The 25499-nt window shown below is 42.0% G+C and overlaps 1 protein-coding gene across 3 annotated transcripts in view; it reads right to left on the bottom strand.

The window, feature by feature from the left end:
• Window positions 1–16987, bottom strand: part of KHSRP (KH-type splicing regulatory protein) — a 28217-nt gene extending 11230 nt beyond the window's left edge. The window contains exons 1-9 of one of the 3 annotated variants that reach the window (XM_032209865.1): window positions 16665–16987; window positions 9819–9915; window positions 8014–8052; window positions 7805–7850; window positions 7181–7230; window positions 6003–6074; window positions 2011–2068; window positions 887–1058; window positions 629–727 (exon numbers count right to left, since the gene is read on the bottom strand). In XM_032209865.1, the coding sequence (XP_032065756.1) occupies window positions 629–727; window positions 887–1058; window positions 2011–2068; window positions 6003–6074; window positions 7181–7230; window positions 7805–7850; window positions 8014–8052; window positions 9819–9915; window positions 16665–16871 (840 nt within the window). In that variant the 5' untranslated portion in view covers window positions 16872–16987. Of the gene's footprint in view, window positions 1–628; window positions 728–886; window positions 1059–2010; window positions 2069–6002; window positions 6075–7180; window positions 7231–7804; window positions 7851–8013; window positions 8053–9818; window positions 9916–16664 lie in introns of those variants that run through there. The other 2 variants (XM_032209866.1, XM_032209867.1) reach the window with 2 other exon arrangements.
• Between the last annotated feature and the right edge of the window lie 8512 nt (window positions 16988–25499).

Raw genomic sequence — 25499 nt, 5'->3', positions numbered from 1 at the left:
ATTAGATCACATAGATTAGGCCTCCTCCGAGTTCCATCTGCCGGTCAGTGTCGACTGGCAACCACGTGGAGGAGAGCCTTCTCGGTGGTAGCTCCGACCCTATGGAACGATCTCCCCGAGGAGATTCGTACCCTCACCACCCTCCAGACCTTGCGCACAGCCCTCAGAATCTGGCTATCCCGTCAGGCCTGGGGCTAAGACTGTAACCCGCCCGAATGGTATGAATGTTGTGTTTTTTAATTATGTATTGTTCTTACGTGTTAAATGTGTCCCCCCCCCCCTTGAGTTGTAAGCCGCCCTGAGTCCCCCCAGGGAAAAGGGCGGCATATAAATAAACTTTCATAACTCATAACTCATGAACCAAATACCTTCCTTCTCCAGTGCACTTTCTGGCTAGAGAGCTATAGCTTTCCAGTATATCTGAACGGAATAATCATACTTTTCTAAATCAAATATAATCGAAAACTCTAACTGGCAGGGTTGAATTGAGGCCTTTTAATAAAAAAAGGATAGTGATATAGGGAGCTACTGAAAATCCATCACAGTAAAAGGGAAAATTAAATTGCTCTCGAGCCCACCCAAATGCAAAATGATGAAATCAATAAGCAAAACGAAGAGTCGGCCTTACCTGCACTTTGTATGGGTCCCCAATTATTCGAAGAGGCTTGTCTACATTTGTGTTTTGTGAACCGTCCTGAATTAGAATCATTTTCACTCCAGCCCGCTCCTACATAAACAAGAAATGAAAAGGGTTGCATAACAGTCAAAAATTCCGGTACGTTCTTCCTCCTTATATGTAACTTAAACCAAGCCAATAGTAGAAGGGGAAGCAGAGGAGAAAATGATTTTGATGGTGATATGGATGATCGTAATACTTCACGCTCACCTGTAACTGTTTAATGGTCTCTCCTCCTTTGCCGATCACCAGGCCCGCTTTCCCGGCTGGGATCATGATTTCCTGGACTGTACCATTCTGCCCGTTGGCATTATCGTGGAACTGACCGGGTGGCCCACCACGCCCTCGAGACACAATATCGTCAAGCATCATCTTTGCCTTTCTACAAAGAGGAGAAAGAATCAACTCTGAATGAGGGCAAGTTACAAGATTCTCAACATTTCCTCTCCGATGACAAAGATTTGAAATGGAATTCCCAGCAGTGCTTTCAAGCCTGAAAAACCTAGAAATCAGCATGTTCCATGTTTGTTCCACGGCTTCCTGCATAATGGTTAATAGAATTTATTCCAGTTGCAAAACCAATCGCGTTATTTTTGCAATCATTTGTATTTTTGAATTTACATACTGCATTTCTTTCAGTTTTATCTGGGCTTCTTTCGTAAGTACAGATGTGCTATAACCGCAATGTTCAATGAAGATTTTAGTCCCATGCTAGCCTAGCAAAACATTTGTGTTAAGTAAAACGCTTATGTATATGCAAGACCAAAGTCAGCAGCCAGTTGTGCCTTTTAGGTATTGCATGCCCAAATTATTACTGTGTCTTTGTCCTGAAAGGCAACCATCTTAATTAAAAACCCAGCATCTCTTTACAAAACAAATCCCTGAATTGTTAAAAAAGCAAGGGGAAAAATAAAACTTGGTCAGTTCAAACAGAAGTTGGCATAATTCTCTCTCCCCCCGCCAAACCCCCAACAGCATGAAACAAACCAAACTTTTGCAATAAAAGCGATGCCTCCAGAGGTGGGATTCAAATTATTTTATTACCCGTTCTGTGGGCGTGGCTTGGTGGGCGTGGCAGGGGAAGGATACTGTAAAAATCTCCATTCCCTCCACACTCCAGGGGAAGATTACTGCAAAATCCCCATTTCCTCCCGATCAGCTGGGACTCAGGAGGCAGAGAATAGATGGGGGCGAGGCCATTCAGAGGTGGTATTTACCGGTTTTCTGAAGTACTCAAAATTTTCGCTACTGGTTCTTCAGAACTGGTGCTTAATACCACCTCTGGATGCCTCTGATCTTCTTGAAAACACTGACAAAGACTAAAAACTACTCACTGCACAGATTCTGGCGATCCCGTCAGAGAGACGCTCCGTTCTGGTAGTCCTCCACTGTCTGTAAGAGAAAGGAAAGCCATCAGAAGACAGTTGTCAACTTCTTTCTACAGCAAGACATTTTCCCAAAGAATTTGAGCCTTCCACCAATCGTGTATCGTCTAAAGGAGCTGGGATAGTTGGGTGGGTCTACAAAACCCAGCTTGCACTCTCTACAAACAGGGTTCTGGATGTACTTGACTAGCTTGGTATTAAAAGGAAACGGCAATCAGAGAGAAAAAGTAGGATTCTTAACAGCTGAAAAATCTACCGCATAATTGCAAGCAGTTCACGGGTTACACAAGACCAGACTTCTGTGAATTTGATTGGATGAAAGGAATAGAAGACATAGTGGTTCCTATGTTTACATATGCGTCAACCTGACAGCCAACCTACATAAAAATCAACTTGACAAGAACAGAACGGTATTTAAGGCTGCATTAAGTCAATCCTCACTTCTTTTTTTTTTTTTTTTTTTTTTAAAAAAAGCTTTTTAGCTGTGCTGTGTAAGAATACTGCAAGTGTGTTTCCATTTATTTTTCTCTATGGGTTTATACAGCATGGTAAGCCATAATGTAACTGATTTGATTTTGGTTTAGCAATGATGTGGAAACAGATATCATGGTTCATTATCATGGTTTAAGACTCAGCATAAATATTTCAAATAGCTTAGCAACCAACGTAGCTTAGGCTAATTTGGGTTTTGAGCAAACCTAAATTAGCACAAGGCAAGGCAATTTCTATGGCTCCAAAGACCCAAGTGATCCTTGAGAAATAAAAATAGGCTTATCACAATTAATCATGACCTCCAAAACCCATTCCCACATCTGTGATGGGGCTCCTCCTGTTTTGGAGACCTCAGTTCCTTTTAAGTACAACTTTCCGCCATGCGCTCTACATGGGGCAGCCCTTGAAGAGTATTCGGAGACTTCAACTCGTCCAGAACGCAGCCGCGCGAGCGATTGTGGGTGCACCTCGGTACACCCACGTTACACCTATCCTCCGCGAGCTGCACTGGTTACCGATCAGTCTCCGGATACGCTTCAAGGTGCTAGTCGTAACTTATAAAGCCCTTCATGGTATTGGATCTGGGTACTTGAGAGACCGCCTGCTGCCAATTACCTCCCACAGACCCATTAGATCTCACAGGGTTGGCCTCCTCCGGGTGCCATCTACCAGCCAATGCCATCTGGCTATTACCCGGGGGAGGGCCTTCTCTGTGGCAGCTCCGGCCCTCTGGAATGAACTCCCCGCAGGGATTCGGACCCTCACCTCTCTCCAGGCCTTCCGAAAAGCCGTCAAAACCTGGCTTTGCCGGCAGGCCTGGGGGTGATGAGTTCCCTCCCCTCTCGACATGTATGGTTGTGCGACTGTTGTCTACTTTTATTATTTGAATTTTGTCTTTTATGTTCCCCCTTTTTCCCCCTTGAATTGTTTGCTGTCCTGAGTCCTCCCGGAGAAGGGCGGCATACAAATAATAAAATTCAATTCTATTCTATTCTATGCAAAGATGTCCTGCTCCTGGTAGTATGTAAACATGTAATCATTAAGAATATCAGAGTACCAGTTATATTACTAACACTGGAATTCCCTGCTGTCTTCCATTGAAGGATTGCCCAGCTTCCCAGCCCAGACGAGACTGGCAAATAGCAACGCTTTCTCAATCTTTCAAACAAGGACATCCCACAGCCTCTGAACACTGTTGCAGGTCCCTGAAACTGCACCAGTTATGTTTAGTTAGGTGTAATTCCCCACTTATCTGAAGCTCTCCCCTGATGCAAAATCCACCACATTATCTGGCCCCACTGTTTATATTTATTTCCTGATCCAAACTCATGGCTGAGTTCCAGTCAGAGATACTATTAGATCATTGCTCTACACACCAACACTCCTCTGGCAGTCCAAAGGAAAAGTACAACTGTGGCCTCAATCCAGTGAATGATTGCTCATCATAGTCTTAAACAACAGCTATGTTTAACCATATAGTGACTTATTCTCTATGCAGTTTAACAAAAAAGGACAAATGCTAAGAAACAAGCTTTTGAGATGTCTCAAAACTCAGATGAAAATATTGTATTTTCTCATGAAAATCAAAGAGACAATAGAATGACTGCTTAATGTTACTACTCAAAACTTCAAGAACAAACTAACGGTTCATTGTGGTTTTTTACAAGCTATGTTGCTATTTATTAGAACGGCAGTGCTTTCAATGTGATTCCCCAAAATTGCTTTGAAGTGGGAATAGTGAGAGAATGCACAAAAATTGCACATTTCTGCAATTTTTCAAAGCGACAATATCTTTTCTCAGAATAACACAACAGCTATATAATTCTGAGAAAATCCACAATGAGTTTAAATAGCAGACAAGGGCTGCTGTTTCTGGTCTTAAATGAGCACTGAGAGTACTAATACTGTCTTTTAAGAAAGACGAACTAGAATTCAATTATCAGAAAACCCAATGGCATTTGCCAAAAGGCCCAAGAACCATTCCTGGAAGACAGATAGTCCACAAGATTGAAACAGGTGTTCTGTTTCAAATATCTAAGAGTACTCCTTCGTTTTGCCAACAGAAGAAAGCTCAATGAACACCACATTTCTGAAGATGCAGAGAAGCTCACCTGTCATCCTCAAATCCCTCAAGACAAGAGGTGGACACTATACTCCCTGCAATATGCAAAGCCAAAGTGAATAGTGAAACTATTTTATGGTGTCCAGCTGGGCCCCTTTCCAATTTTTCACCATTACGACTTGCTTAATTCAAATGTCTAAGAATGACTCTTCAAATCCAAAAATGTGTCTCTAACACTATCCTGAGACTGGAGACAGGTCTCATGAAAGTGGAGGCTAGAGTGTGGGTAACTATACTCAACTATTGGCTCACCCCCCCCCCCCACCAACGTCTCATTAATGAGGGATGACTTTAAGTCCACATGGAAAAAGATAGTGGTAACTAAAATCCCACCCATGGCCTTCTCTCCAGGTCTTCTACTCCGCATGGGACCTGATCGGGCTAAAGCAGCCATTAAACAACATGTAGCAACTGGATCTAGCCAGGCTTCCAACCTTTATTGCCAATGAATCCAAGAGCTACTCTACCCTATGACATACTTAACTAATCTTAAAGAACCTAACCACTGGAGGGTGTTTATTCTGGCATGATGTCATTCCCACCCGTAAGCTGTCATGAAGGCCGATACAGGAAGATTCTCTATCCACAGATACAATGCTTGTAACTCCACACCGAATGTACTTCTACAAAAATACTTCCACAGCCTCATCTCTCTGTTGTGGCATCGAAGTCCATTCCTCATAGAACAATTCTCTTATCTCCTGACAGATACTCTCTCAGATACTAACCTTGCTACAATATAGAATGTTGCCAGATTGTGCATAGCAATGCTTAACATCTGCCACAAACTAGTCTTGATGGACATCTAGTTTTTCATTCTAGAATGCTCTGTGTATTGAGAAAGATTTACTTTGCTGCACAATAGACTTTATGCTCCCCTACACCCATCTAATGCTTCTTTCCCCTTCTTTTAGATGTTTGCTCTTCAAATATTTTTTAGCCTTTTGATATACTTTCTATGCTTTTTAATTGACCCTTTCTTATACTGTTTTTGACACTAAAATTTGATTTATTTGCACGAGGCTGCTGGTTAATTATGTGCACATGACTGTACATGCCACAGATTTTTGAAACAAGTCTTCAGAAATTTACATGATCAGTGTTCATGACTGATTTGAAATGTTATTATCATGAACGAGACTTAGAGGAAACACGTCCTGTGTATTCCATAAACCCTGCAGCTGCAAATCCTTCTTTGATTGATTGGGAATGAGACACCAAAAAAGCTAAAGGATAAGGTGGGATTAATCTCTCTACACTTGTGGCTCTATACCAGAAAGTGATAACCAAATCCACCTCATACTCTGCTCTACAATTTCACGCCTACCTGGTGAGATCTGTACTTTGCATCCAGAGTCCTGCTGTATTTTGTTAATCTGCTCTCCACCTCTTCCTATGACTGTAAAGCAAGGAGAATAATGCTGAGAAAATCTTGAGATAAAAGTAGAAAACTTATCTTCTAGCAGGTAAGTTTAAATAGAACACTTTTTCATCCTTCCTCAAAACGGATAGGAGAGCTTTCGAATATATTGGAAAAGCAGAAACAGACAAATCTTCAGCAGAAACAGGCAAACCCATTGTAAATATATTTTTTTCTATTTCAAGTGTATAACTTTTCCACTGTACAAACTGCATTAGCACAGTTAAGCTTAAGACTGCATTGTGTGCATGGAAAAAGTAGTTGGAATATTATTTCAAGATTCCTTCAATTCACCATTTACAGAAGGAATAATGGAGGATAAGTGATTCTCCTAAATGCCCAATTCAAACAATAGTATTGAAAGAAAGGTCTCAGAAGCAACAGAAAAAAGTACCTCAGCACCCATTCAGACAATCTCTAGCTTTCAGAGCGTGAATGCCAGGCCAATTTAAAGCTAGGGCTTTTGAACAAATTGCCTACTGCGAATCAATTCTCCCTTGCTTAGCTAAAACTCAACTTCAGGCAGTGTTTTGCAGCCACCATTCCTTCTGGCAAAAGGGAACTATGATCACTCACAGAAAGTTGATGAATCCAAAGCCAAAGCCACAAGCAATCCAACACGGAATTCTGAATGCCTGTTGCAACTTCCTAGCCTGAGTGTCCAAAGGGAACCTGTATTGTTGATTGACAGCACCCCACCCCACCCAATTCCTGCTATGATGGGAAAGGCTTACATGATGTCTACCTCGAGTTCTCCTTAGAATCCAGCCCTCAACCATTTGATGAATGTAAAACTTGCTGAGACTTTTGTAGAACAGAATACCCACCCGGCATTGCTGGAGAAATCTTCCACATAGCTCTGAGTAGCATTACAAAGAAACGCATAATGCCTGTCATCTCTCCAAAAAAAAATAAAAACCCACACAAATAGGGCTACAAAGAAACAAACCTGCCTGAGCCTTCCCTGTAGGAAGCTCAGCCAACTGGCCATCGAGAAGCCAAAGCAGCACTGGTTAGTAAAGGTGAAGTAGCAGTCTTTCAACTATGGCAACAGCAGGTTTCTCTGCTCCCTGTCTAATACTCACTGAGTCCCACCATGCCATCAGGTACTCTGTACTCTTCAGTCACTGTAGACCTGCAAGGAAAACGGTCAGCAGCTTAAAGTGAGGAGTGGGAGAGTTATAGACATGGATCTGGGGTTCACCAGCATCCATCAAAGAAACAAAAAAAGGAGAGCTTTCCTCCTCCCAAGAGAGCAGAAAGGAAGGTGGCTGAACAATTAAGCACCGCTTTTGTGGAAATCACCAAGTGATTTTCCTGCACTGCCTGGCAGGACTCACGAGCAACTTAAGTGGCCCAGAGACCACTCCAGCATTGCATTTGCAAAACAAGGATCTTCAGACAAGTTTCAGAAACAAAAGCTATGAAAACTGAAGCTACACAAAGACTTGTAAGACTCAGTCATGGCCAAAGAGCACAACGCTTCGCTACCTAACAAGGCATCCATGTGCCTGGAAGTCACATCTCTTCACTAATTTGGACGCTGATCTCCACCTAAACAAGACAGCCTTCTCTCTTTAGGGCAGGGAAATGCTATCCCCCTCAAGAGGTAATCTGAACCCACAATCTCAACCCTGGATATTGGCTTAAGCATTCCAGCTCAAATACTGATGGAGAAAGAAAAAAAAAAAGGCCCATAACTAAGTTACCTTGAGGGAGGATGGATCGGCCCGAGCTGAGGTGGCGGAGGCATGGCTGAAAGGGAAAGGGAGAGTCTGATTATAAAGTTATATTCTAAAAAGAAATTTGTAAGCCAGTCGATGGAAACCCTAAGATAATTATAATATGACTTTGTATGTAATTAATACATTAATCTTCCCCTAGCAATTTTTTAAAAAAACAAAAACATTGTACTCACGTTCTGGCTGGGGAGCCATTTTTTTGCTTTCTGGCTGGTCTATTAAAAAACAAAAACAAAGGAAAGAAAATGGACATAGATTAGGATAATCTCCCTTATATTCTGCTATTCAGAATGAAGCTTCACGATTGCAGCTACAAGGAAGTCCCATTCTGGAGGCGGTAGCATTCACATGACTTATCAACCAGAGATAGGGAAATGGACAGAAATGAACCTTCATCAGTCCAGGTATTTCAGGAGATGAGGCTGGAAGGGGATGCCCTTGCTCAAAAGCCCAGTCCTTGATGCGATTTATGTTTTTTTTTTCCCTTACGCCTGAGAAAACAGGCTACTGTATCATCAAGAATAAAACATTCCTATGTAAGCTGGTTATAAGGAGCCAACAAACTCACTTTGGCAGGTTTAAGTGATGAGCCTTGGCTCAGAAGTTTCCAAGTTTAATAAAATTTGTATGCCGCCCACTCCCATTGGGACTCTGGGTGGCTCACAACAAGACAAAGAAACATTTAAAATTTAAAAACAGAAAATACAATATTAAAATTCCACATCATCCATACCATCTAGTGGGGCTGGATATGAATGAACAGCCCCAGGCCTGCCGGAACAGCCAGGTCTTGACGGCTTTACGGAAGGCCAGGAGAGTGGGAAGGGTCCGGATCTCAATGGGTAGATCGTTCCACAGGGCCGGTGCAGCTACAGAGAAGGCTCTCCCCCGAGGAGCTGCCAGACAACATTGTCTGGTCGACGGCACCCGGAGGAGGCCCAATCTGTGCGATCTTGTTGGTCGTTGGGAGAACATGTCCTTGCACAGAGAAGCATCAGTTCCCCTGCACCGTTTCCATTTTGAAATATCTATTATGTGTGGATGTGTGGTGATACGATGGTCACAAGTGTGAGAGCAAGTTGTAAATGGAGTTTTCTGAGGCCACCGTTTATCTTTGAACCATCATTAAATGAATGGTCTTAAGTTGAGGACTAGTTGTATTTGTCTAGCCACCTCCATCCATTTTTATGGAATCTTTACCGAAATCTGCTGCACAAATAAGGACACCCCCACATCCTTTTAACTGTGTCTCTCGTGGTATGTGAGGCCGAATAACTGTTTAAAAAAAGGGATCAGGCAATGGCAATAGCAGACTTATATACCGCTTCATAGGGCTTTCAGCCCTCTGAAGCAGTTTACAGAGTCAGCCTATCGCCCCCAACAACAATCCGTGTCCTCATTTTACCCACCTCGGAAGGATGGAAGGCTGAGTCAACCCTGAGCCGGTGAGATTTGAACAGCCGAACTGCAGAACTGCAGTCAGCTGAAGTAGCCTGCAGTGCTGCATTTAACCACTGTGCCACCTCGGCTCTTCCGAGGCAACCTTGTTTAATGACACTATTCCAGTGACCCTTTGAATTTATGATGACAATGAACAAGTGGTACTTACAACTGGTTTTTGTACTTAAATTAACTGCAGTTTCCCCACAGTCATAATTGCCATTTGCAACTTTCTTTGATAGCTTCTATAAACGGAGTCAATGGGAGAGCTGGCAGGAGATTGCAAATGGAAATCACGTGATGTTCTTGTTTAATGAACCCCAATGATATTTGCTTAATGGCAACCAGAAGTGCTGGAATTTCTGTTGCTAAGGATGTAGTCACCCAACTTCATGCTGTATGACTGCATCACTTAAAGACAGCAATTCTCATCCCCAAGTACTGTTATTAAGTTAGGATTGTATTTATTTAAATTTGTAGCTACCCAACTTCAATAGACATTGCTCTTGACTTGGATCTACTCAGAGTAGGCACACAGTACCTCCATCTTCTAGTTGTCTCTTCTGACCACCAAATCCAAAATCAGGTGTAGTGTTATTCACAGTTGTGGCTGAATCACCCCCAATTTTTGCTGCTATCTAAAAGTAAAATTGACACTATGATTACAACAGAATAAGCTGTAAGCCAAAGAAAGAATTAAAAATAAAACTGTTAAAACAAAAGTGTTTGAAAGACAAGAAACTTCAAGTAATTAAAAATATATCCCAAGCCTATTTACTGAATAAAATACAAAGGGGCTTAAACAAGTTAAGCTGAAAAAAACTTACACAATTCAAACTTTTAATTCTTACTGCAAAGTATGTACTTTACGTGGCCCTGCTAATACAGTTAGAAATTTAACTAGGCAGCAACATTTTATACATTGACTTGCTCGCATCAGGCATTTTTTGTTGCTAGTCCAGGCCCCTCTCAGTTTTTCTTCTCCCCAGTTATTTGACCCTGCAGCAAGGAAGATTTAAAACAGACACCCTCTTACTTAAATCCATTTCTGTCCCCAGAATTTCCCTTCCCAATTGTGGTCAGTTACAGCTTTATCTTTTTTGGCTTTAACACTGCCGCACAGAAATTTAAAAAGTCAAAATAAGGCAAAGTCCAGTCATCAAGTGCAATAGCAGTTGAAGAAAAGATCAGTAAATTCTACTGTTATTGGCCGAGCGAATGGCCTGAGCCCATCCAACTCTGCAGCCATTTTTTTTTTAAGGAGAAAAGTCACTTCCAAGGAACGGATTAAAAGGGACCCCTGGTTATTGTGGGTTTTTGTTGAGCTAGACAGCTGAAATTCAGGATGGCAGAGAAAACGAATGAAGAAAAAGTAAGGAAAAGGAATAGTGGAAAATCAGACTGGAAACAGGGAAGTTTCATAAAACAGACTGTGGATGTTAAGACTCTCAACACTTTTACAGTACAGTATGGCATTTTTCTGTACACTATCAGAAATATCAAGGGATTTGGCTGGCCAACTATAGGAACAGACTGCATGATTAAAATTAAACAGGTTCCTAGAACAGAGCTCTTGACAAGTTCCTGCTTCTTTTTTCATGTTTTACTGAAGTGATTACAATAAATATAAATAATGCCCGCTATGGAAGTTTACTATAGATGTTTGGCTCTCAGATCTTCTGGGCTGGGCATTTTTTGGGGCCCCTAAAATAACTCCACTTGAAATAGAGGAGAATTAACTCAAAAGTAACTGTACTAGCTCCGATGACTTCATGAGTGTATATGTGCTATAATTATTCTAAACCTGAAAAACATTAAATAGTTGCTTTCATATGCATCTCATAAACAATGAAATTCTAACTTTCTCTCAATATAAAATAGTACATATTTGAATTATGGGAGGAAAAATGCTTTAAAAAAACCATACACAATAATTACAGAATCTTCAGCAATTATTTAAATTAAATTTACAACACATTGTGGGGTATCCTTCTTGGGAAGGTATACTAGATTTTGACACTGTAAATCAGGGGTTCTTATTCATGGACCAGCATTGGTGCAAAGCATGCCGGAAACTGATCCATGCAAACAAGTGAAGTGAAGCCCCATCTGCGGGATGCAGGCAGCATGCAAACCCCTCTGGTTTGTGGAAAAACCTCTCTCCATGGAACCAGTCCCTGGTGCCCAAAAGGCTGGGGGCCACTGTTTTAAATGTCAAATCTGGAAATGACTATTGGTTCCATATCCCTGACTTGTCTCACTTGTCCCAGTATAATCTTAAAAATAATAGTAAGCCCAAAGTAAAGACCAGACTATGGTGAATTCTTAACTAAGAAAGGCTATTGTAAACCTAGAGGGCAGAGTCTGAAATAAGTAAGTTGGCAAGGCACTTCAAAGGACAAAGAAGAAATAGGTTGCATTGATTTTGTACCTTGGAAGTAATGAGTAAGAATGAAACCTGGTAACACACACACACAGAAAAGAAAAAAGTGGTAGCAGGAATGCAAATTCTGAAAAATAATGAACAATTTCTTCTTCAAGAAAGGAATTATAAAAAACTAAACCCTATATTTCATAAAGATTATCAAACTCAGGTAATTCTAAATGATTGCAATGGCGTATTCCTAACCGACCCAAATGTTTATGCATTAATTGGACACATTAGATTAGCACCTACATAGATGAAAACATATATTATAAATGCCTGAGTTCAGTTTAGTTTCTACATTGACATATGGCACATCCAGCTAGTTTGCCATTAATTTCAATGCTTTCTTGAAATTCAGCTAAGTCAGGATATAATATAATCAAGATCTAGTTGCAGAGATCTCTAAAACACAGGTCATTTCCTTTTTGCTTAAGAAAGTCCAATTTCAAATAATTTAAATGTTTTATATTTTATTCTGCACCTTCCTTTTTTTAAAAAAAGAAAGACATTCAAATGATTACATTTTGGTTTTTTCGCAATATCCAATCATAACTTTGTGGTGAGATGAGTAGCGAAGAAATTAATTAATTAAACAAACGAACAATGACTGACTCCATTTTTACTGCTCTGTGACTTGTAGCAATAGTTAAATAAATGAAATTCAAATCTGGGCTTTTTTTTAAAAAAAATGTTGCAATCTCATTAATTGTACTAAAATCCTGGAATAAAGTACTTCCATCCTTTTTTAAGAAACAATGCATAGGGCACGATAGCCTATTTGCCCACAATGCCCACATGCCTAAGAATTTTGAAAGTTTGCCAATCAATTCAGAAAATCAACCAGTTACACAGTAACCAGCTGCTATTCACTTAAAAATTATTGGCAATCATTTTCCTATTGAAATATAAAGTAATATAATTTATGTTAGTCCGTAAGCAACAGTGACTGACACAGAACTTCACAGATGATCTCAAGGTAATTTTTCTCCCTCTGGCTAATATTTCTTCAATAGGCTTTAATGATCACGAGCGATTCCCTGCCCCCCTATTCTGTATTTCCTGAATAACAACCAAGGCCCTCTCACCAATACTATAGAAGCCCCTATTCCAGTGTCTGGAGACGCTGGAGACAGGATGGGATGAAATGGGTTCCAATGCAACACTAGGAAGACTAAGTGGCTGTGGGTATTGGAAACTTCCTAAGACAAGGTTATTCCATTTTTAGTTCTAGATAAGAGTTGCATTACCCGAGACACACCCAATATGCAATCGGGGTCCCCCTAGACTCCTTGAAGCGCAGACAGATGATAGTATAGGCAGGAAAGCCTTTGCACACCTTCAGGTGGTATGCTAGTTACACCCGCTCCTGGACCAGAAAACCCTGCTTACCCCAACTCATGCCCTCATGTTTAGATTAAGGCAATGTTTTCTACATGGGCTGCCCCTGAAGAGCATTCAGAAACAGACAGAATGGAGCTGCACAGACAATAAATGATGTCAGATGTACAGAAGATGCAACACCACGAATATGTCAGCTGCAATGACTACCAGTATGATTCCAGATGCAATTGAAGGTGCTGGTTGTCACTTTTAAAACCCTATATGGCTTGGGAATGGGTTACCCGAGGGACTTTTTTCCAAGAGACTCCACCTGTCCAACCCAATCTAGCAGATTGGGGCACTCTGCAAAGAATGTTGAGTGGTGGGGACTAGAAGACAGGCCTTTTCTGCAGTCATCCCTGCTCTGTGGAATATCCCTCCCCCAGAAGTTAGCCCCAACTGTGCTAGCCTTTCATAAGGCTTTAAAAAACTTGGCTGTATACCTGAGCCAGGGGCTCAGAATGTGCTACATATCCCGTTTGGCTTTACTGTTAACTGATTAAATACATACAACAGCCAAACAATTATTTTGGATGTTTTTATACTTTTGGAATTATAAGATGCACAGACTCATTGGTTGACATGGGTGGCTATAAAAATTGAATGAATGAATGGATAATTCTTCAAATACTTCACAATGTCCCTCTCCTTCCTTCTTAGAACAAGCAGCCCAGAAAAAAATTAGTAACAATTTTATCTAGGATGGGACTTTTGATTCAAAACACATTATACATAAAGAGCCCCTTAATATAACAATAAGGAAGAAACCTCAGCATACAAGTATTTCAAGAATGAAACTGGTTTTAAATAAATCAGTTTCCATAAAATCATTTTGTTACTGTTGAACTATTCTATTTTCCTTAAAACATCAGTTTTCTTCCTTAGCCTTAAAAAGCTACAACTGATCTACAGATGCACCAAAACATGAAGCCCTAAGCTAACAATATAAACAATGTTCCACAAATAAGCTAAAATGTTTTGCGTAAATAAAATTATAAAACCACTCAACCTTCCCAATGCAATAAGCAAGGCACAATCAATCAACACAGGGTCTTCCTGAGTATGCTAGGTTTTCTACTTGCAAATATGTGTTAAGGAAAAAATAGATCAATGATAGAAATGTAGAAACAAAAGACAATTACAAGAGCAACAACAGCTAGAGTTACTCCTATCACTTATTCTTTGTGAAAAATCAAAGAATTCAATTAAATCATGAGACGTTTCCAATTGCTTTCACTCCTGCAGGAAAGCAAAAAAGGCACAAATATTTGATTCATCAACAATCTTCTTATAATTTATCTTCAACCCTGCATATATTGGATGTGCACTGAGACACTTCTCCACTCTTCTTTGAGGACAAGCTAAGAAATTCATAGTTAGAAAATATGGATTGCATCACTGTAATCTAGATTGCAAGTAGAACTGTATTTTATTGTCCTGTGCAAAAAAAAACACGATGCAAAGAGAGCATTAGGACATAATGGGCGATCTCAAAACTAAAACATTTCTCAAAACAATTCAAATGAATTTTCAATCCTTCTGCTTCCCAAATAAGATAAAATTCATTCTCCAACGTCTTTCTAATGCACACATTAGGCAAACATGTACTGTACTTAAATTCCAGGGTACAAGGTGGATATTTTCATTTTAAAATTTTATTTTAAACACATAAACACATCAACAAAAACAAACACATGACTTAAAACAACATAGGAACAAGAAGTTCCATCATATATCATACAGCAGTTCCGTATCGGTTTCTTTACAGTTAGTGTTTTCCCTTCTATACATTTCTATCTTGCATTCATGGTCCCTTTATTCGTTATCCATTTTTATGTACAATTCTATATTTATTTATACTTAGCCATTTATAACAAAATATTGTTTACCTGTATTGTGTTTTATATTCTTACTGTTATTTATTCTCTTACATACAGTTATAGGTGTACATTCACATAGTTATTCTTTTTCTTTGCCATTCTTATACTTTTGTTATTCCATTTAAAAGATTATAATATATAGTTTGAGTTGCTTTGTTTACCATCCCTAGCGCCAGTTGTAACACCACCTTATTTTCCCTTTCTTTTCTCCCTCCCTCCCCTACTTCCTTCCTTCCTCCTCTCCTTCCCCTTCCTTCTTCCCTTACCTTTCCCCTACTCATACCCTCTCTCTTCCCCTTCCTGCCCTCTCTCCTTCTCTTTCTCTCTTCCACCCACCTCTCCTTACGTCTTCCTTCTTCCCTTACCTCTCCTCCACTCTTTCTCTTCCTTTCCTATTATCTCTCCTTCTCTTTCTCTCCCTTCCACCCACCTCTCCTTACCTCTTTCTTCTTCCCTTACCACTTCTTCACTCTTCCTTTCCTACTATCTCTCCTTCTCTTTCTCTCCCTTCCACCCACCTCTCCTTACCTCTTTCTTCTTCCCTTACCTCTCCTCCACTCTTCCTCTTCCTTTCCTATTATCTCTCCTTCTCTTTCTCTCCCTTCCACCCGCCTCTCCTTACCTCTTCCCTTACCTCTTCTTCACTCTTCCTTTCCTACTATCTCTCCTTCTCTTTCTCTCCCTTCCACCCACCTCTTATCTGTTTCTTCTTCCCTTACCTCTCCTCCACTCTTCCTCTTCATTTCCTACTATCTCTCCTTCTCTTTCTCTCCCTTCCACCCTCCTCTTATCTTTCTTCTTCACTTACCTCTTCTCCACTCTTCCTCTTCCTTTCCATCTCTCCTTCTCTTTCTCTCCCTTCCACCCTCCTCTCCTTACCTCTTCCTTCTTCCCTTACCTCTCCTCCACTCTTCCTCTTCCTTTCCTACTATCTCTCCCTTCCACCCTCCTCTCCTTCTCTTTCTCTCCCTTCCTGGGTGGATATTTTCAAAGGGGGATCCAAAACATTAGAAGTGAACCATGACCTCTGGAAATGTTTGAGAACGAGTCTCTAACCCATCAAAAATAAGATAATAGCGGTGCTGGCCCAATACCAAAATGCAGTTTAAAATATCGGTCCCTTCTGCCACGTGAAGCGATGCTGACCATAAGAAACCAACACCCCCATTTAGCCCAAGGAAACACCCCCCCACACACCTTCATGTAATAAAAGGCCCAGGAGGGGCTTTTGCGGGCCACCGTGAGAGCGATTGGCAAATAAAAAATAAAATTAAGACGGTTACCTCCTCACTTTCAGCGGAGGGAAACCCAAACTTTTTTTATTTTAAGCAAGCCTTCTATTTCCCGGCTGGGTTTCCCAGTCAGAACCGACGACCCACGTGCGCCGGGCTTCCCCTTCCTTTCAAGTCACCTTCCCGCAGGAAGAAACCAACTGCTTCCCCCCCCCCCACCACGACGCTCTTGGCTTTCGGCCTCCTCCTTCCCCCCCCCGCGGCGCGTTGGGTGGTACGGTCCAGAACTCCGTTCACCTCAGGACTGCCGAGTACCTCAGCCTCGGGCCCATCTCCAGCTTCCCCTACAGCGCGCTGGGCCCTTTCCCAGGGCTAGCCGGGTTAGGGATGCCACGCTCAACCGGCCCTCCTCCTCCCCCCCAAGCGATCGGGTTCCTCCGCTTCCCCCATCCGCCTCAGCTCCTCACCTGCCGGGCGCGCTGAACAGCATCGGCGAAAGCGTCCTTACGGATCCCGCCGGGTCCTGGACCTGCCGCTCCCGCAGCCTGTCCGGAACCGACAGAGTTGCCTCCTCCTCCGGCTTGATTTGGAGGCCCGGCGGTTCCGGTTCCTCCACCGGCTCCCGGCGGCCCGGCGGAAGGTGGCGGAGGACCGCCGGTGCTATAGTCCGACATGGCGGCGGAGATGAACGCGGCGGCAACGAGGGCTCAACGCGGGAACCAGGCCGAACGCTCTCAACCCCCCTGCGCACGCCCGCCCGCACTGCACGCCGGGAGTCCAGGAGGCGGGACTCCGCGGCATTATCCCCGCCTCCTGTGTCAGCCAGTCACCCGCGACATCGAGATGAGCGACAGCGCCCAAAAGCCACTGGATATGAAGAGAAGCAGGCGGCTCGGATGCCCGGTCTATCAGAAGCGGTGACAGGCGGGATCTACCACTTGAGTGTCAGAAGGCTACTCGAATTGCAAAGGAGGAAGGCGGTGCTTTGCAGGATCTGTACCAATTGGAAATTGAGATGGGGGGGAATGAGTGGTCTTATGAACCTATAGGGGTGGGACGGTAGCTCAATCCCGAGTCTCCAATTGGAGAACTCGCGCATACGTCATTGCTATCAAACGGAGACAACCAATCAGGCGGTTCCAGTCTTATCTTGCGGTTGGTGAGAGGGGGCGGGATTCCTCTGAAGGTTGAAGGGCGGGATTAAAGTATGATTGATGCTAAAGCTGGCCTCTCCTATTCGGCAACTCTTAAAAAAGGCTCCTCAACACCAATTTGCGAAGGGGCCGCGGGAGAACTGAAACGCGCCTTCCGACAATCGCAGCGAGGAAAACGCGCAGCACACACCCGCTCGTCGATCCAAGAGACCGGAACCACCGAGTTGAAGGCAGAGTACACTTCCGCTTTATTTCCCCGGAGGTCTAAACCCCATTGGTCGAGAATTCAGGGAGGTGGGCGAGGCCTCTTGTGATTGGCTATTCCGACTAGAGGCGTGGCAGGGAGACTTCCCCCGCTCTGGCTGATCCTTTTGCGAAGAGATGGAAACGACACGCCGGGCATATAAAGTCACCGGGAATCGAACCGGCGTATTTAGGATGAACTGCTGCGGTTGCATCTGCACGCTTAATTTTTATGAACGTTCCTCAAGAGAGCCGGATAAGTAAATGGAGACTTTAAAAGGCTTTTGAAATGTTTTGAAAGTTTGGGCTAGAAACCAAGAAGCATGGAAGACAGCCGGCTGGGTGACTTTGTTCGCCCCGCCGCTCACCGGTGAGACGTTCTGGAGAAAATATTAGGAAGTTTGCTGCCTTTAGGACAGTGTTTCTCAACCTTGGCGACTTTAAGTCCCGTGGACTTCAACTCCCAGAATTCCCCAGCCAGCATAGCTGGCTGGGGAATTCTGGGAGTTGAAGTCCACGGGACTTAAAAGTCGCCAAGGTTGAGAAACACTGCTTTAGGATATTTATTTAAAAAAATGAAGGCAGGGTATATAAATAACTAAAAATAGAGGCGTTCCCCCTGATTCACCTTTTAAGTTTAGCTGTACTTAAAATTAGAATACATTATATATTGCTGAAGTGGGAATAGGGTGCTTTTAAGATTTTCTTCTAATAAGAGCGGGAAACAGAAGAGAGAAGAAAGATAGGAAGAGAGGGATAGGAGAGAGGGTAAGGGGGGGGAAGATGAGGAGGATAAGGAGGAGTGGAATGTAGAGAGAGGAGAAGGAGAAAGGAAGGGGAAGAAGAGTAGAAAAGGATGATGGAGGGAAGAAAGGAGGTAGGAGAGAGGTAGAAGAAAGAGGTGTATGGAGAGCAGAAGAGCTAATAATGGGTTTTTATCTTTCTGGGCGTTGATGACAAGAGGAACTGATGTAATTACTACTTAATACAATAGGATATTGGCTATGTAATAGTATACATGTGATTATATGTTATGAAAATGGAAAATTTAAAAAAAGTATATTTTAAAAAGATTTTCTTCTAATAAAAGCCATGTTTCTCACAGTATAGGTAAGACCTTGACTGGCAACCAGATTTCTGTTGCTAAGCGAGACAGTCGTGCCAGTTCTGTCCCGTTTTACAACCTTTTGGCTGCAATTGTTAAGCAAAACACTGCCAAGTTGTTCAGTGAAATCATCTGGCTGCTAAGCACACCTGGATTCCCCCAATTGACTTTGCTTGCAAAGACGCCAGCTGGAAAGGTTACAAATGCTGATCGCACATCCCTCTGGGACACAGTGAAACTGTCAATTGCCAAGCGCCTGAATTTTGATGATGTGACCATGGGAATTCTGCAATGGTCATAAATCAGTAAAAGTCATTTTTTTCATTGCTATTGTAACTTTAAACGGACTAAACATAATGGTTTGAGGCTGTAACTCCCAAGAGAATTTCTTTTTACACACACAACACACAAGCAATTTTGGTTTTTATGTTGTAGTATTCTTCTAAACCACATAACATATAGCTACATCGTACTAAGGGCAGTATGTTGGATATATAAGATTTTGGATAGCACAAATATAATTGTGGGAGGTAATTCCTAAGATCTTTCACAATTATTTTTGAGAATAACCTGATAATCAGATTATTAGTGATAATCTACTATGAGGTGAAGAGCCAACTCAATATAAAAACCCGTGACCCGTCAAAACCGCGGTCCACAAAAGCGCGCTCGACGAAAGCGCGCATTTGACGTCATCACAGCGCGACGAAAAAAATTAAAAATTGAAATAAAATTAAAATTAAAGCAAGCCGATTCACATAAAGGTTAGGGTTAGGTTAAGGGTTAGCGTTAGGTTTAGCGTTAGGTTAAGGGTTAGGTTTAGGGTTAGATTTAGGGTTTGGTTAAGGGTTAGGTTTAGGGTTAGATTTAGGGTTAGGTTAAGGGTTAGGTTTAGGGTTAGGTTTGGGGGGGTTAGGGTAAGGTTTTCGCTTTATTTTTACATTTATCGATCACAGCGCGATGTTTTCGTCGCGCTGTGATGACATCACATACGCGCTTTCGTCGAGCGCGATTTTGTCATCCGCAGTTTTGTGGTGGAACCTAAAAACCCATTACTAATTGGCCATTGTCAAATGTGTGGTTATAATCTTTGCCCCATTATGTATCATTTCATACTTGCTACTGTATGCCATTTTAATATCCATTCACTTTCTGTGAACATGTTTCATCTGTTTTCTTACCCTTCTAAAATTACTGTATGCCATCAGCAAATGTTTTTCAGCATACATCTCAATGAATTTATCCCTAGCTAAAATGAATTCATCCTAATGCAGATCTTTTGAGAGCAAGTTCAGTAGAATGGTTAAGGCATTGGGCTAGATATCTGAAGATCATAAATTCTAATTCTGCTTTTGGCACAAAAATTACCTGAGTAACTTTGGGCCAGTGATTCTCTCTTAGCACCAGGAAGAAGAGAAAAACACTTCAAAAATCTTTCCAATAATACTGCAGGGATTAATCCTGTGATCACCATCGGCGACAACTGACACAAAGGCACAAAACAAAAATTGGACCTTTTGTCACATCCTACTGTTTGCCATTAAATATGCAATCATACCTACTCTGCTTCCTGTTCTTTAATCAGCTTTCAGTTTATAAATAATTCCCATGACTTTTAAGTTTGCTTAAGTATCTTTGGTTAGAGACTTTGTCAAAGGTCTTTTTGGAAATGGAATATATATTTGTGGACAACTGTCAAAACATGAAAGGATTACTGAGATAATGGCATTTTGCATGCGCTTGTTGTTTGCATGGTATTAACTTTATTTTTAATAATGATTTCCACAAGTGTACTCCATCTTTAATTGTTTTATTGTGGCAACAATTACCTTCTAAAACAGCAGTGGATGATTATGGACATGAAGCCATTTTTCTGGGAACCCTGAAACCATGATTCTCCCTTTTGAGTAAATTTTATTTCATTTTTCAAAATAATAGGTATATTAAGCCTATGTTAGAGAACAGAGGCAAAATGAAGTATCATGTCTTCTCAGGTGTTTTTCTGTTACTTCTAAATTCATTTCACAGATACCATGCTAAGAAACAAAGTTTAGAAAATGCGTTTTATTATTTCTCTTTGAAAATTTAACATAAAATGCATCAGGAGCAGTGGCAGAAATATAGAGATATCTCACTGGAGTTAGATTCAGGCAAGAGAAGTCCTTAAAATATCATAATACCAGTATATTAGCGTTTGTTCAGTTCCCCAAAACAAGACAGTTGGTTCTGTGTAGAAGTGCAAACTAGGTATCTAGTTTTTTGTGGGGAAAACTTAAAATTGGAGGCTATTTGATTTATCAGATGCTCTTCCTTACTCCAATTGGCATCTCAAAAGATCAGTAGATTTTCACTGAGAAGCTCAAAACTACTATTGAGTTATAGTACAACTTTTTTTTAACATTAAGAAGATAATCTCCTGGATCAAATGAAAGACCTTTGTTTAATTAAAGAACTTGTTTCCTCAGGGACCAACCACTCCCTCTGGAAAATCCTTGCATAAACTATGACAAGGATGGGTTTCTCCCAGTTTGCACAGGTACGCCAGAACCGGTTCATGAAATTTAGTATACCTTTTGGAACCCATTCTGGAAGGAAGGAAGGAATGGGGAGAGATACACACAAGGAAGGAAGGAAGGAAAGGAAGGAAGGAATCAAGGGAGAGTGAGAGAAAAAAGAGAGAGACAGATAGAAAGAGAAAGAAAAAAGAAAAAAAGTGGGGGAGAGAGAAGAAAGAAGAAAGGGGAGAGAGAGACAAAAGGAAGGAAAGAAAGAAAGAAAAAGAGAGAAAGAAAAGGAAAGAGAATTTATGACCACAATTGAACCCAAAATTTTGGTTGCTAAGCAAGAGCATTGTTAAGTAAGTTTCACCATATTTTCCAAGTTGGCCACACCCACCCGGTCACACGCCCACCAAATCATGTCCGCCGAGTCACATGACCACCGAGCCACTCCCACAAAACAGGCCACACCTACAGAATAGATTCTTAAAATTTTTTGAAACCCACCACTGAACTATAACCACAGCATCTCTTTCCCATTTTGTTCACCCAGCAAACAGTATTTATAGATGAATTACATTTCTGATCCTGAAAATTCTTGACAATTCAGTGAGATGTCATGGAGAGATTATCAGTTGTTTAAAGCCATGCAAATTGGCTGCTGCTACTACATTTTGGATACAACTACTGCCAGGAAAGCATTTGAGGACACCTTATCAAGCCTACTGCTTCCATTCTTGGACTCTCCAGATGTGTCAATGCCCACATCTTGGAATATGCCACATATAGGTATCTTGTGCAAACCAGAGATTCTTCTTTTGAATATACATGAAGCTGAAGGGGATGAGGAGATGAGACAATGGCAGGTTTCATACTTTCTTTTCTCTATAATCTTCTTTCACATTCTCTACAAGACAAATAAGAACCTTCTACCCCACAGGCACCAGAAGGGGACCAAATATAGGTATGTGGATGGGTAGCAGAGATAGCAATTGGTGGCCTAATACAAAAGGCACTTTCAATTTGGAACTTGACAATCCTGCCGCCTTGTCCTTACTGAATCTTTCCTGTAAGAGGATGCAGGACTGACCAGAACTATCCCAAAATAATATTGGGACATGCCAACTCTTGCCCATTCTACTTATGCACCAATGCCAATGCAATGCCCATTCAGAAGCAAGTTCATGATATCAATGCTAAATAAACGGGTGTAGAATCCTACCCTTATTTTAATAAACTCACGAATGTACAATCTTCCCAATGAAAATAATGTTAACATTTCCCAGATGAAAGCAGCTTAGAAAGGACATGATTCTATTGTGCAAGGCATTGCATCTTTCTCTTATTTTTCATTCTGGTGAATCATTCTTCACCTTTCTCCCTGGAAAAAACCTCCTTGTATCATGAACCTGGTGATGCAGTGGTTAGAATGCAGTATTGCAGCCTGACTCTGCCCACAGCCTCAAGGTTGACTCAGCCTTCCATCCTTCTGAGGTTGGTAAAATGAGGACTCAAGATTGTTGGGGGCAATATGCTGACATTATAAACCACTCAGAGAGCGTGACCCGTCAAAACCGCGCTCGACTAAGCTGCGCCCGTTTAAACCGCGTCGCTGACGTCATCAACAGGGCGACAACAGCCAGCGCGGAGAAAGAAGGGCGCTTTAAATAGCGCTTTGCAAGCAAGCCGATTCAACTTAAGGTAAGGGTTAGGTTTAGGGTTAGGTTAAGGGTTAGGATTAGGTTTAGGGTTAGGTTAAGGGTTAGGTTTAGGTTTAGGATTCGGTTTAGGGGGGTTAGGTTTAGGTGTTAATTTTAGGGTTAGGGTTTACAGCGTGCTTCTGTCTCCGCGCTGTTGTCGCCCTGTTGATGACGTCAGCGACGCGGTTTTAGTCGGGCGCGGTTTAGTCGAGCGCGGTTTTGTGGTGGAACCACAAAAAGCACTCTGGGTTGGTGTATAAGTCTAAGTGTTATTGCTATCCTGTTTTCTCACTCAAGACATTTAATAACCAAATGAGGTAGATCTTATGGAACTCCAAGCTCGTATGCATGATCCACTCTCTTATAGATAAGGTGGACCGTAGCGAACATACCACTAAAAACTCTATAGTGGTTTATTAGATTAGATTTATATGCCGCCCTTCTCCCAAGGACTCAATGGGGCAAAACATCCACTGTCCTTGGCACTTCATTTGAAGGAGCGTCTTATAAGAACTTCCAAGAGGAACCAAAAAACCCTGCCTTACTTGCAATGAGGTCTACTGAATGAGGTACTTTTCTCAAATGGAAGTGCCAATTCCCTATCTGATTACCTCTTGTAGATAACTAAAACTGAAGTTATACTCTAGTCCGACAAAAACAAACCTCCCATTTCGAGCATTCATTTTTTGCAGCCCTCTCCCCGCCTGCCCCCCTGTATCAATGTACTTCTAGAGTCGAGGTGGCGCAGTGGTTAAATGCAGCACTGCAGGCTACTTCAGCTGACTGCAGTTCTGCAGTTTGGCTGTTCAAATCTCACCGGCTCAGGGTTGACTCAGCCTTCCATCCTTCCGAGGTGGGTAAAATGAGGACCCGGATTGTTGTTGGGGGCGATATGCTGACTCTGTAAAACCGCTTAGAGAGGGCTGAAAGCCCTATGAAGCGGTATATAAGTCTAACTGCTATTGCTATTGCTAGTATCGCTACAATTGCGGCAGACACTCAGATGATAGTCTTTCAAGGATGTGACTCAAAATTCCAAAAGTCATATTATTGTATCGACCATTACAGCTTTCTTCAACATATATATATTTTGCTGGAAATAAGGGGAACCGTAATTAACACTTCCAGAGGAGATCAGATTGGAAAAGGCAACAGCAGCTCTTAAAAAGTGACAGTGGAACAGGTCTGTCCCCTTCCCATTCATGGCTGTGATCCTCTCAAATGCAACTGGTTGGTGTGAGAATATTGCATAGAAGCAGGGGACAAGGATTTTGGTTCATCTGAGAAGAGATGGCAACGTGTCCAGATTGTGAGAGATGTGGGAAAAATAGGTTTTCAAACCCTAACAGCTTTCAGGATTTGTACCCACCCCAGAACAATGTGAAAGATTTATTCCTGAAATCCATGTTGCCCTTGCTCACTTGGCTTTGCCAATCATGTTGGCTGTGACCAGTGGTGGGATTCAGCCGGTTCGCACCTACTCGGGAGAACCAGTTGTTAACTTTCTAAATAGTTCGGAGAACCGGTTGTTGGAAGAAATCTTGTTTTGTTTTCCCCCCACTTTACACAGCTAATCCTGTAAGGAAGGCAGGAAGGAAACATCCTGGTGTTGTTTCTAGCCTAATCTTTATTGCCTTGCTTACAGAAATTGCCTCTTCGGTTAACCTTTATTGCCATTGTAACAACTAAGGCGAAGTGCCCATCGACCTGAGTGACATTGACTTGGCCACACCCACACAATCACATGACCACCGAGCCCCCGCCTACCCAGCTGGTCATTAGGGCAGAGAACCGGTTGGTAAATTATTTGAATTCCTACCACTGGGTGTGACAGAATGCAGGACTCCACAGCCTTCTCCAGTAGGATTCTTCCAGATGGGTACCAGGTTACCCATCTTGAACGGGAAGATGAAGTGGAGCATTATTGAGACACTGGTAAAGGAGAAATTTGTGAGAAGAGAATCTGTGGACTGAAAAGATCTATAGCCCCCCCATCCTGCCTTTTCCAACATAAAGGGGAAAAAAACCGAATGCCCAACTGCACGTAATTCAGCTGGTCATAAATAAAAGAGGAGAGCAATGCAACGCAGAGCCCAAAAGAAATCCCGAATGCATGGCTTCAAGGACCTTAATCGTGGCAACAGTGAAGCTGCTCTAGCTACTGCAAATATCTCAAAATGAGTAGAAATATGTACACACCATATTAGGGGGTCTCAGCAAAGTGCTTTGATGGTTACCAGAAAATAGTAGCCCTTGTAATGTATTCCAACATTCTCTGCTCCCTCAGAATAGAAGGGAATGGAATAAAATGGGAGAGGCTTCGGTTCCCGCCACAGGGGTCCACGTAGAGGCTGCAACCTAGCCTTATAAGTTAAAAACAGTCCAATGTGCAAAATATACAGACAGTTTCCATAGAGACAGAGACAAGTAAAGTGGGTCTGGGCTAAAATGCAACCAGGGGCTCCAGCACCCCTATAAGGTTCTAGGAGGAATGGAAGCGGGAAGAGTCGAAAGGAATTCATCATTGCAAATAGAAATGCTAACGAAAGAGTGGAGAATCTATTGGCCAAAGTCCTCGAAAATTCAGACATTCCCGTTTCTG

This window comes from Thamnophis elegans, chromosome 2 (assembly GCF_009769535.1).
Source record: "Thamnophis elegans isolate rThaEle1 chromosome 2, rThaEle1.pri, whole genome shotgun sequence".
NCBI classification, from domain to species: Eukaryota; Metazoa; Chordata; class Lepidosauria; order Squamata; family Colubridae; genus Thamnophis; species Thamnophis elegans.
Note: the sequence above shows the minus strand (reverse complement) of the source record. Positions and strands in the feature narration are given on the sequence as shown.